The 13,881-nt window shown below is 41.2% G+C and overlaps 1 protein-coding gene across 4 annotated transcripts in view; it reads left to right on the top strand.

Moving 5' to 3' along the window:
* LOC115650399 (fatty acyl-CoA reductase 1) overlaps positions 1-13,881 on the top strand; it is a 60,077-nt gene that overhangs the window by 34,608 nt on the left and 11,588 nt on the right. For all 4 annotated transcript variants that reach the window (XM_030560320.1, XM_030560323.1, XM_030560322.1 and 1 more), the window contains exon 9: positions 4,127-4,256. In XM_030560320.1, the coding sequence (XP_030416180.1) occupies positions 4,127-4,256 (130 nt within the window). The remainder of the gene's footprint in view (positions 1-4,126; positions 4,257-13,881) is intronic.

Raw genomic sequence — 13,881 nt, 5'->3', positions numbered from 1 at the left:
CATCTGTGCATGCATACACCTTCTGTATCATATAAAAGCCAGTAAGAGGGAATTATTGCCGCTTCTTTCATCCACATCTTATATTGGAGTTCCGTTAAAATATAGCATTTTTAGCTTGTACGCAATCCCAAGTCCTTACATAGCATATTGCGCAGCTGCACCATTCCCTACTACTCACATACTGAGCACCCATGAAGGAAATAAGAGACTGATGCATGGCACATTCCAGCACCACATATATCTGCCTTTCCTTTCTGTGAGTTCCTTTGATACAGCTCTTTGCTGTGTACTTAGGCATGAATATATGCCATTCTATATGACTATGTTCCACAGCACACTAAAACTTTGCAGGTATGTTCTCCTGTCATGATCATAACATTGCAAGTGTTTGATGAACTACACTGCGATGTTTGTGGCCAAGGACCTACCAGTAGTCTGCCCAATGGAACATATAGAAACAGTGAATTAAGTATCTAGCAGAAAAGCAGCTAGATAAGGGCTTTAAGAAATTGTTTGAGATCTTCTGTCCTTATTTTGTTTAGGGGATATAAATGTTTGTTTTTATTACAAATTCTCTCCTGCACTTTCATTCCATGCCTCATGAAGAAACTGCAAAAATTATGCCCTATTTTAAGGTGGCAGATTTCTCTCAGTAACTTTTTCTGTACGTAGAATACATATGCAAACACTCGCAAAGAGTTAAGAGTAATAGCAATAAAAGATTATCCAAAGGCTTATACATCAGCAGAGCTATGTTTTAATGAAGGCACTAGCTCTTATTTTTCAGTAGAACTATTTGTAACGTGGAGATGTTTTCTAGATTTTTTTCAGCAAAACTTTAATAAAGCAAGGGAACTTTGAATGAAACTTGTACTTTTGATGATATTTTACATATTTGAATTGCTTAGTTAACTGTTTTTGTTTTTAAATCCTTGTTCATATTTAATATATTCTATTTTTTCTCTTATTTAATTTTGAGCTCATGAAAGTATGGGATGAGTAGCACCGGCTAACCTCTACAAATTATTAGCACATTCTCTGTGTGCCTCATTAACAATGGCTGGCATTTAGTTCTTTGAGATAAATAAATATATTGAAAAACTCTGACCATTTTATAATTGTTAGGAGAAAGTGTGATACAGTATTATCTGATCATATTGTTCTATTGCCTCGTTATTTGTGTATGTTATGTTTATTTACATATGTCTAACAATTGTCTTTGCAACAATCTAAAATATGTATTTTAAAAAACACTTCCGGTTGTTAATGTCGTCACAGAGGAACTTGATGTTCTTTGTGTCCTCTGAATTCCCACTTGTTGGTGGGGGATGGTGCCCCCTGAAGTTGAATTACAGAATCTCTACCAAAGTCGTGTCCGTTGGAGCTGCACTAGTGTCTCCTAGTGATGTCAACTACTGACATCTTATTGTACATAAGGAAGGGTATTCCCTATCTCTCTCAGTTCCTTCTCTTCTGCAACAAGGAGCATTAGGAACTTTGCTACTTCTGCTTAGTATAATCTCCCTGTTTAGTTTAGCTTAATCTAATTTTTGTTTCTTTGTCTGAAGAAAGAGCAGCCCTTTCCCATTTGCAGTCTCAGAATGCTCAGAGCAGCCTAAGGCATTAAGCCAAGTTCTACTTGCTCATTCATTTACTGAGAATCAGACATCTGCACTATTTGATTGGTTTGGGCAAGGCCACTCCCTTTGAGAGTGAGCCAGAAGAGGAACTTTCAGGATCTCCACACCACACCTCCTCATCTGAATAACTCTGGGTTCCTCCAGCTGGTGGGGTTCCTATGGGGTATCTTAGGGAGCCCTAAGAGTTCAGTTTGATATGGTTTGTCAGACTGGCTCACCGCACAAACATGGCATCAGCATGGTCTCTGTACCTGGTCCCAGTGACTTTGCCTCTGCCACAACAACTTTTCACTTGTGCTGGCAGTGGCAACTATGCAACCAGAAGCCTCACCTTGAACTCCAGCCTTGCCAATAAATCCATCAGTTCCAGTACCTGCTTCATTATCCTTACTGAAATTGCCACTTCAGCTTCAGACAGGATGATGACAATGACCTCCCTATTAATGGGACATCAGCAGATGAAAACACTTACCCTTCAATGGTTTCCCCACCATTTGCATGAGCCACTGAACAGGATGGCGCACACACTGCAGCAGGATTGCCTGTTTGATATCTTTCAACCAAAACTGAAGGGTGGACTTTTTCTCCCTATCTGAAAGTGCCTACTCAATTCAGATAGATAGATAGCTTGCTCACACCCTTCTCATTGCCAGCAGTCTCCTGCAGGGACAACAGATGTATCCAGTTCCGATAGAGGATTTTTCCTTTTTCTCCTAGCACCTCATTTCTGAGGGCATGAAAAGAAATCAGAGCACAAGATCTCAAGCACTCAGCTCCTCTGAACAAGGAAGTTCATGATTCTCCCACAAGTGGGAATGCACAGAGGTCCTTGAGGAAAGTTACTAGTAACTGTTTGAATCTCTTTTGTGCATTTATGCTTTCTGCCCACATTCCCTTCTATCTCAGAATTCTCTTCACATTTTGGGGCTTCATGGTCCAGGAGAAAAAGCTGAGGGCAGGGAGAAGGAGGGGGTAATAGCTGAACTCCCTTATACATTGATGTTGGCCATTGACCTCACTAAGGGGTGCATTCATATAGTTCAATGGACTCTGTCTTGGTTGAGGTTCCCTGACTCAACATCAAGGAGCACCATATCCCACCTATAAGTGTGACTGCTCAGAGGCAACTCTCAAAGAACAGTTACCTGTAAGTGACCTTTGTTGCTCACTGTGAACGGTCATTCAACTATCTGAAGCAATGGTCCAAAAGCAGTTTCATATTGGTGGTGGGTTTTGTTTCTTGTGCCTCTCCTTCCCCTTGTTTACACTGATTAGTATATTCAGTTATAAGGATCGGACTGGAAATGATTTATTTGGAGTCTGCAAAAGCAGGAAAAAAATGGATCCCTTTTTGAGCCAGTAAGGTAAAGGATGATGGTTTGTATAAGTGCCATTTGGAGCCAGATATAACATGACTGACTAGCCTTGGCATTACAGTACCAAGCACAATTCGCTGTCTGGCAAGACGGAGAACTTGCTTGTTATGCACACTTCCATTTTGGGCAAAACTCATTGTTTCATGAATCCATGTTCAGCTGTTCTGGTCAGCAAGGAATTTGCCCAGATCGATTCTTATAATTGAATCCCACTGTACTCCAAATGTTATGTTTTACAAAGTGGCTTAAGTTGAGCGATAAAGGATGATAGAATATTTCTGCATGTTTGGGGTTAGATCCTCCGGAGTGGCTGCTTTGCACTGCTCTGTAGGCATTGCCAGTTAGGAATGGATTGCGCCTCTCAAGGAAGACCCTCCTTGAACCACTCTCCACTTTGTGGCCAGCAAAGCAGAGACAATGACTGGCAGCGGGGCCAGGCCAGGCCATGCATTTGCTATGTCAATCCTCTGCTACTTGAGGCTGTTTCTAGCCATAATAGGGCTGCTCTCATTTGGGCCAGTTCCCCTGAACTTGAGCTGCCACTAAGCTTAGGGGAGTGCAAATACAAACTTCTTTGCATACACGTTCCTCCTTTTCCTCCTCTCTCCCTGCCCCCCATCAGCCGCACTATAGAATTTGGCTGTAAATACTTTTCATCAAGTTAAATTATTATGCATAAGAATAGATATTTTTATTATGAATAATAAGTCTTTTCACCTGTTAATGTTTTAGAATTGCAAGAAAAATTAGTAGGAAGATGCTCTTCTAATATCTATCTTCTTTTGTTATATTTCTTTTCTAAATACTTTGAAAGGTAGAACCATTAGAACACCATTTTAGGTTGCTGAATCAATTTCAGATTGCAGCAGCTGGCGACAATTGGATCTCCAGTACATTTAAAAATAAAAATATAAAATATGCAGGAATATTCTATTTATCTGTTAAAGGTGGTCATGCTTGGTTTGCTGGGTGATTTGGGAGTTCCTGTATTGGTATTAATGCACTGTGTTATGGGGAAATTGAGAGGTGGTTTGGACAGTATGGGTATGTTGGTTTTGGATATTTTTTTTTTGCTATTGTAATCTGTAAATCCCTTTCCTTGGGCAATAGGATGATGAAAACAATAACCCGTCTTCACAAGGCCATGATGTTAATAGAATACTTTACAAGCAATTCTTGGATTTGGAACACTGAGAATGTCAATATGCTAATGAACCAACTAAGCCCTGAAGACAAAAAGGCAAGTAAACTTTGTGTAATACACCTCTTATCAGTCATTTAAGGATTTAAAAGAAGTGAATCTATTTTCTTAAGACTGGATAATGGAAGTTTAATTAAAATAAATAAATTAATTTAAAAAAAAAACCAAAACAACTGATTAACTATAACTGTCTGTGATTTTTTGTACACCATGAATAAGGTAGGTGAAATGGTCTTTGAAAACACACACACGTAGCATAAATTTTTTGCCCCAGTGTGGTAAGGTGTAATATGGACAAAGCAGTTTTTTCAATATTAGGCAGCAGCGTAACTTGATGTTTTTTTTAATTAACTGTGCTCTTTTCATATGAGGGGAAAGGAGCTGCGCTTGCTGAAACAATTTATGAAAGTAGCTTCCGCCCCCATTTTGATAGTAAAAAATGGCTCCATACTGTGATCTGTAAGAAATAGGACCTTATGTGGTTATTGTGATGCTGGCAGACCAGATACCAGCTCTTGCCAGGGCTTGAGGCCTCAGCTGAACATTGACAAATTCCTGATGCTAAAACAATCTAGTTCCCCTATATGTTAGCATGGTTAAGATGGGTACTGGATTTATAACAATGTGTTTTGTGTTTATGAAATGCTTGTAGGGTGCTGCATTTATTGATCTCACTTATCTCTGTAGCCCATGGTATAAACTTATATTGAGTGTTTGCATTGTAAACCTCTGTAATTGTGTAGCTCACCAAACCATAAAAGAAGCATTGATTAAGGTAAAGTGCTTGTCCTATAGACAGGATGGACCTTTGAAGGCAAATTATATATTGTACAGCATTAAAGAACAGAGACTTTGACTGCATTTCTAACTCCCTCCAGGAAGGAGAGGTCTGCGCATGAACTCGTCCCATAAGCTTAGCTTCACGAGTGAGAGTACATAAAAATTCCTGATAGGGAGCAGCTGGATTTTTATGTGGTCTGGACTGTCGGAAGGGGGGGTAAAGATTCCTAAACATAAGTAAGAGATCCCCATGCTGCTTGGCATTGGTTAGCCCTAAAAGACATTCAGTGTTGACAGATTGCTATAACTCTCAGCTTTTGGAACCATAGACTGTAACTCATTTCTGTATATGTTTGTCTGCTTTAACCTGTAAATAACATGCTCGTTTCTTTTTCCTAGTTAACAAATCCATAGTTAGTTTACTATAGGATTGGCTGTAAGCATTGTCTTTGGTTTGAAGTCTGAGATACAAATTGACTTGGAGTAAGTGACTGATCTGTTGGGACTGGAAGACACCTGAATCTTTTGTGATCTGTGATGTATTGCAACCAGCTGTCACTAAGTCCAGCATGTCTGGGTGGCAAGATTAAACTGGAATGCTCAAGAGAACTGTCTGTAACGCCAGATAAGACTATTATAGTGCTTTAGGAGGTCGCATTTGTTACTGGGTTGGTGAATTCTAATTATAGAACATACCACCAATTTGAGGTGTCTGCCCTGCTTTTTAACTATGCAGTTGGCATGCATAGTCATGGGTCACTCCAGACGGTGTGAAAATTGGTGTAGTGTTTGCAGGATTCACATGCCACAATTGGGCTTCTAGATCATAACGCCAGTGCTGTTAAAAGTTTAAATTTAAACTTTTTTGAGAGTTTTTAAGGGTTAAAGATTAGTCGCAATGAGTGAATCAGCCATATCATGGTCTTGACACAAAAGACCTTGGAAAGTTATGTAAAAATAGGGGGATAGCCCATTAAAAGCCTCAGATTAGGAACTGAGAGCTTGGCTCATAAGCTTTGACCAGGGGTCCAAGGGCCCTGCTTCCCCAGATGCTGCAGGGGAACAGGCCCAGTTGCAGTACCTGGCAGCCCAGGAAGTATGCGAGCAAGAGAGAATGATGGCAGAGCTATGGATCAGGGATACTAGATAAGCTGAGGAGAGAGCACACTGGAGACACATAGAACATATGGCGGCAGCCAACAAACAGATTGAAGAGAGAGCCTACCAGAGAATCATGGAACAATAAGAGGCTGAGGAGAGAGCTCACACATTGCAACTGAAAATACTGGGGCATTTTCAACCAATGAATCCCTCCCCCCACACTGCCCCCAGCACCAGGGAGTAGGAGAAAATCTGCCTGACTTACAAAGAGACTGACTGACTGTGTGGAAGAGTTCCTGTCCACATTTTGAGACTATATGGTATCCACAAGATCGCAGAGGATAAGTGAATGCCTATCCTCTTGACCAGGTTAATCAGGAAAGCTAGAGAAGTTTTTAATTATATGGAGGAAGGTGATGCTTAGATGTAAAAGAAAATCTATTGAAAAGGTTTAAAATTACATCTGAGTCCTATCAGTTGAAATATAGAAAGCTTAAGATGTTTGACAGTATCACTTGTTGAATATGTGCGTAAAATGTGTAATTTTATAAGAAAATGGATAAGGAGGGCAGGGACTGAAGGCAGATATGAAAAACTGTTTGATCTGGTGGCTCAGAAGCAATTGATTATACATGAGATGAATATCGAAGCTGAGATGATGGCTACTGCCTTTTAAACCATTTTTAGCAGAGCATGTTTTCACAGGGAAATCTTGTCTGAGCAGGGTGCAAATTTCATGTCTTTAGTTTTCAAAAAGTTATGGGAATTGTATGGAGTGAGGCATACAAAGGCTACCCTCTATCATCCAGAAACTAATGATGAGGTGGAGAGATTTAATGGGGCTTTGAAAGGTATGTTGAAGATGTATGTTACCAGCTGAGAGAGTGACTGGGATGCATTACTCCCTTATTTGTTGTTTGCATATAGAAGCATTCCCCAAGAATCTGTCGTCTTTGCCCCCTTTAATCTACTTTATGGGAGATGTGGGGCTACCCCTAGATTTTATTCAAAGCTCTTGGGAGGGCAGTACAGAGGAGATAGGCCAGCCTGTAGGGAGGTAGTCACTCATTTTAAAGAGAATTTAAAGGCTAAGATGGATTTTGTGCAGCAGAACGTAGAAAGGAGTCAGCCTTTTGAGACCTCTTGGTATGACAGGCGTGCTGAAGAAAGATCTTTTGACTTAGGAGATTTGGTGTTAGAGTTGATTCCAGTGAGGAAAAACAAAATGCAGGATTTTGGGGAAGGACCTTTTCAGATGATTGAGTGAATGAGGTCATTTATGAAATAAGGAAGTGCCATGGCAGGGGAGCTGTATAAACTATACATGTCAATAGATTGAAACCTTACCATGAAAGGGAGATGCTAGTGAATATGATTTGTTGTACTGATGAGGGAACATTTACTGCTCCTTCAATTGATTTGGTCAGGGAGGGAAAGGAAGAGATTCTTTTGGAGAGCACTGAGATGTGTGCGGGTTTGATCCCAATCCAGAAGCAGATTTTAGCCAGAGCCGGACTAAGACCTTTAGAGGTGCTAAACACTAAAAGACTATGGTGCCCTCTCATATGTAATTCAGAATAAATACTATACCATAAAATAAAATTTTATTTTTCAAAATGACACAACTTACATGTAATCAAAATTCTGGATAAGTTAATCAAAGCTGACTCGACGAAGCATGTCTGCTTCCATACACAGTAGGGAAAGTGAATCAAGTCTGTCCTGATACGTTGTTCTCTGAGGGTTTTTTATTCTTTTCAGCTGAGAAAGTGTTTTGAGGAGCAGTTAGTAATCATCAGTGTTAGAAAAATACATAGTGCGATCTCTACATTTGGAAATACACATTATATCCATCTTTCAATATTGTGTCATGAAGATCAATGTGACTGAATTTCATTTTTCCTGTTTCATTAAACTTTGTGCACATTAACAATGGAACTGCCATACTTCTCAACAGAGATTCGTGTTCAAGTCAACAGGGTATGAGTCAACTAGCTTTTGAGAATCTTGTGAATATTGTTCATCAAATAAGTCCATATCGTTTAGAAAAGAAAATCTACTTCATACTACTTTGTACACTTCACCTCTCCTCTTCATATGAGCTTCAAGAGTATCAATTATAGCGTAGTAAGTAGATATGCAAAATTTGTCTCTAGGATTCAATGTTGTTTCTGTTGCACTTCTATCGTTTGCTTGTTTTTTCCTGATTCGCGTGCATGATGGCTTCTTTATAGTTAGGCAAGATATCTTTTGATATGTCTTCAAATCTTTTGAAATCATTCCTCAGTGTGTAAGTCGTCTGCTAATGATTGACAGAGGTCTGCACATGTTTTCAAATCCAGTTCTTTTTCTTGGAGAGCTTGACTTTTGTGTGGTAAACATGTTGTTGTAAAATTTTATTCCACATGGTCAACATGAATACAAACTATAGTTCCTGCATCTTGTTTGCAATGTTTTCTGCCTCTTATATAGTTTCTCCCTTTTGTGATTGGTCTTCAGCTATACTTTCTAATGCATTCACAATCTGAGTAGGACTCCAGAATTGCACTTGTTGCACTGCATGTGCCTCCCAGCGAGTATTAGAAAGATTTCAACACACAATCATTGCCCAAATATGTTTTAAGAACTGCTCATCGGTGTGTTGAGGCAGAGAAAAATGTATAAAGTAACTGGACTGTTGAGAAGAACCTTACTGCCACAGACCACAATCAACAGCACTGCGGCCAACAAGATTGAGAGAGTGTGCAGCACATGGTATGAGTATGGCATATTTGTTCTGTTCTAAAAGCTGCTTCTGCATTCCTTGATAACACCCTGACATATTGGCAGCGTTGTCATAAGATTGACCTCTGCACTTTGAGAAATCCTATTTTGCAAACTTGGCACAGATAATGCAGTTCTTGATTTGCCATTTCTTCACAGTGTGGCTTTTCAAACTGAGGAATGTTATAAATCGTTCAACTGGTTTTCCATCTGTGGGAGACACATCTTAGTACAATACTCAATTGATCAAAATGTGAAAGATCAGGTGTAGAGTGGACAGATAAACTGAAGTACCCAGCAGTCCTTATTTCATCCACAACAGCTGAACGAACTTTGTCACTCATTAGACCAATGAGTTCATCACATATTGGCTTGGTCCACACTATGCATTTAAACCAAATTTAGCAGCATTAAACTGATTTAACTCTACACCCGTCCACACAACGAGGCCCTTAATATCGATATAAAGGGCTCTTTAAACCGATTTCTGTACTCCTCCCCGACGAGAGGAGTAGCGCTGAAATTGATATTGCCATGTAAAATTAGGGTTAATGTGGCCGCAAATCGACGGTATTGGCCTCCGGGCGGTATCCCACAGTGCACCATTGTGACCACTCTGGAAACTCAGATGCACTGGCCAGGTAGACAGGAAAAGACCCACGAACATTTGAATTTCATTTCCTGTTTGCCCAGCGTGGAGCTCTGATCAACATGGGTGGCAATGCAGTCACAAATTGAAAAAGAGCTCCAGCATGGACCGAGCAGGAGATACTGGATCTGATCGCTGTGTGAAGAGACGAATCTGTTCTATCAGAGCTCCGTTACAGAAGATGAAATGACAAAGCATTTGAAAAAATCTCCAGGCTATGATAGAAAGAGGCCACAGTGGGGACAAGTGTAACGAGAAGTCAAAGAATCAAATGGACGCTCATGGAGGGAGGGAGAGGAGACTGAGGACGCCAGCTCTCCCACAGTTCCCGTAGTCTCCGAAAAGCATTTGCATTCTTGGCTGAGCTCCCAATGCCTGAAGGATCAAAAACATTGTCCGGGGTGGTTCAGGGTATATCTCGTCAATTTACTCCACCTCCCCCCCATGAAAGAAAAGGGAAAAAATCGTTTCTTGCCATTTTTCAATGTCACCGTATGTCTACTGCATGCTGCTGGTAGACACGGTGTTGCGGCGCTGAACAGCAGCATCCCCTCCCCCTCTATTCCTAATGGCAGATGGTGCAAAATGGTGGAAAACCGTCGTCATCCCATGAGTGCTCCTGGCTGGCCTCGGTGAGGTCGGCCGGGGGCACCTGGGTAAAAATGGGAATGACTCCCGGTCATTCCCGGCAGATGGTACAGAATGGCTGGTAACCATCCTCAACATAGCAACTGGAGGCTGAGCTCTATCAGCTCCCCCCCTTTCATGTCTAAAGAAAAGATTCTGTACTGCCTGGACAATCATAGCAGTTGGAGGCTTCCTCCCCCTCATTTTATCTCACTAAAAAGTCAGTTTCTTATTCCTGCATTCTTTATTACTTCATCACACAAATGGGGGGACACTGCCACGGTAGTCCAGGAGGGTTGGGGAAGGAGGGAATCAACAGGTGGGGTTATTGCAGGGGCACCGCCTACAATGGCATGCAGCTCATCATTTCTGCAGGATCTCTGGGGCTCTGACTCGGAGCAGCTGTGCTCTCTGGCTCTCTAGTAGACTTACCCCATATTCTAGGCAGGACTGACTCTATTTTTAGACAAAATATAAAGAAGGGAATGACCCAGCGAGTCATTCCCATTTTTGTCCATGCGCCCCCGGCCGACCTCAGCGAGGCCAGCCAGGAGCACCCATAACAGCAACAGATGGTACAAAATGATTGATAACCATCAGCTCATCGCCAATTTCCAATTGCAAACTGTACAAAATGATTGATAACCGTCAGCTCATCACCAGTTTACCATGGCAGACGGTGCAATAGGGATGGTAATCGTCTCTGCTACCCTGCAAAGGCAAATGAATGCTGCTGTGTAGCACTGCAGTACCGCTTCTGTCAGGAGCATCCAGTACACATACGGTGACAGTGACAAAAGGCAAAACAGGCTCCATGGTTGCCATGCTATGGCATCTGCAAGGGCAATCGAGGGAAAATCACTTAGAAAAGTTAGATGCCTGCAAGTCACCAGGGCCTGATGAAATGCATCCTAGAATACTCAAGGAGTTAATAGAGGAGGTATCTGAGCCTCTAGCTATTATCTTTGGGAAATCATGGGAGACGGGGGAGATTCCAGAAGACTGGAAGGGGGCAAATATAGTGCCCATCTATAAAAAGGGAAATAAAAACAACCCAGGAAACTACAGACCAGTTAGTTTAACTTCTGTGCCAGGGAAGATAATGGAGCAGGTAATCAAAGAAATCATCTGCAAACACTTGGAAGGTGGTAAGGTGATAGGGAATAGCCAGCATGGATTTGTAAAGAACAAATCATGTCAAACTAACCTGATAGCGTTCTTTGATAGGATAACGAGCCTTGTGGATAAGGGAGAAGCGGTGGATGTGATATACCTAGACTTTAGTAAGGCATTTGATACAGTTTCGCATGATATTCTTATAGATAAGCTAGGAAAGTACAATTTAGATGGGGCTACTATAAGGTGGGTGCATAACTGGCTGGATAACCGTACTCAGAGAGTAGTTGTTAATGGCTCCCAATCCTGCTGGAAAGGTATAACAAGTGGGGTTCCGCAGGGGTCTGTTTTGGGACCGGTTCTGTTCAATATCTTCATCAACGATTTAGATGTTGGCACAGAAAGTACGCTTATTAAGTTTGCGGACGATACCAAACTGGGAGGGATTGCAACTGCTCTGGAGGACAGGGTCAAAATTCAAAATGATCTGGACAAATTGGAGAAATGGTCTGAGGTAAACAGGATGAAGTTCAATAAAGATAAATGCAAAGTGCTCCACTTAGGAAGGAACAATCAGTTTCACACATACAGAATGGGAAAAGACTGTCTAGGAAGGAGTATGGCAGAAAGAGATCTAGGGGTCATAGTGGACCACAAGCTTAATATGAGTGAACAGTGTGATACTGTTGCAAAAAAAGCAAACATGATTCTGGGATGCATTAACAGGTGTGTTGTAAACAAGACACGAGAAGTCATTCTTCTGCTTTACTCTGCGCTGGTTAGGCCTCAACTGGAGTATTGTGTCCAGTTCTGGGCACCGCATTTCAAGAAAGATGTGGAGAAATTGGAGAGGGTCCAGAGAAGAGCAACAAGAATGATTAAAGGTCTTGAGAACATGACCTATGAAGGAAGGCTGAAGGAATTGGGTTTGTTTAGTTTGGAAAAGAGAAGACTGAGAGGGGACCTGATAGCAGTTTTCAGGTATCTAAAAGGGTGTCATCAGGAGGAGGGAGAAAACTTGTTCACCTTAGCCTCCAATGATAGAACAAGAAGCAATGGGCTTAAACTGCAGCAAGGGAGATTTAGGTTGGACATTAGGAAAAAGTTCCTAACTGTCAGGGTAGTTAAACACTGGAATAGATTGCCTAGGGAAGTTGTGGAATCTCCATCTCTGGAGATATTTAAGAGTAGGTTAGATAAATGTCTATCAGGGATGGTCTAGACAGTATTTGGTCCTGCCATGAGGGCAGGGGACTGGACTCAATGACCTCTCGAGGTCCCTTCCAGTCCTAGAGTCTATGAGTCTATAAAAAGGATGCAAAATGGTTGTCTTCCCTTGCTTTCCCGGAGGAAGGATTGAGTGACGACATTTACCCAGAATCACCCGCGACACTGTTTTTGCACCATCATGCACTGGGATCTCAACCTAGAATTCCAATGGGCGGAGGAGACTGCAGGAACTATGAGATAACTACGGGATAGCTACTCACAGTGCAATGCTCCAGAAATCAGTACATGGATGCACACCACCGAATTAATGTGCTTAGTGTGGCCACGTGCTCTCGACTTTATACAATCTGTATTACAAAACCGGTTTCTGTAAAATCGGAATAATCCCGTAGTGTAGACATACCCATTGTCTTGGATGAGTATGATGGGTTACCTTTGCCAGTATTCCCATATTTTGCGATATGGCCTGCTAAAAAATGGGTCAAACTGAGCCACAAGCTCCAACAATCCCAAGAATTTCCATTCTGCAATGATCCAGATGTGTCATTTGATCCCCGGAAAGGCAGACCATATTCAGCTAATGTTTGAATAACAGCTATAACACGCTGCAAGACAGGTTGCCAGTATTCATGCTCCTCTTTAATTTGTTCTTCCAATTTTTGTGTCAATTCAAATCCCTGTCTTCGATTTAAATGTCAACATTGAATCTCTGAACAACATGAAAATAGCACTACTCACAATTAAAACAGTATTCTGCCAGTCACTAAATTCATCTGCAGCAAACCAGGATGTTGAAGATTTATATACAAAAAGTTTGCAACAAAACAGTACACAGACCCTGTTGATGGTGAATACAGTAGCCATTTTTGAGTGTGTTTCTCACCATTCGCTTTCATGCCGAAAAATTATTTTTATGAACAATATCTTGTTTGTTTGCCACTGGTAAAAGTCTGATGTGATTTCTCAAATGGCCCAGTGTGATGTTGACAGTCATTTGGTCCATGATCTATCCAGTAAGCTGCTACATCTGTACTGAAATCAACTCGCATACCAAGATCTTTTCTCCTATTGTTTACAGCATGAGCCGGTTCAGTCTTTGACATATCCACACCTTCTAGAACAATGTCTGTTTTACCACCAGGAGTAGGATGATCAGTTACAGTAACTGACACATCCAAATGTTCTGGAATGGTGTTTGTTTCACCAATAGAAGGATCAGTCTCTGAAACACCTACAGGTTTTGGAACAATGTCTGTGCTACTGAGAGAAGATGTTGCTTCTGATGGATTTGCTTTGAAAAATGTCAGCTTTAGTGACATTTTCCAAAATCTTCCAATTTTTTTTCTTTTTTTCTTTTTCTTCTGCCAGTTTGCATTTGTGTGTGTGTGTGTGTATATA

Source organism: Gopherus evgoodei, chromosome 4, assembly GCF_007399415.2.
Source record: "Gopherus evgoodei ecotype Sinaloan lineage chromosome 4, rGopEvg1_v1.p, whole genome shotgun sequence".
Classification (NCBI taxonomy): domain Eukaryota; kingdom Metazoa; phylum Chordata; order Testudines; family Testudinidae; genus Gopherus; species Gopherus evgoodei.
This window is presented reverse-complemented; position numbering and strand designations above follow the sequence as displayed.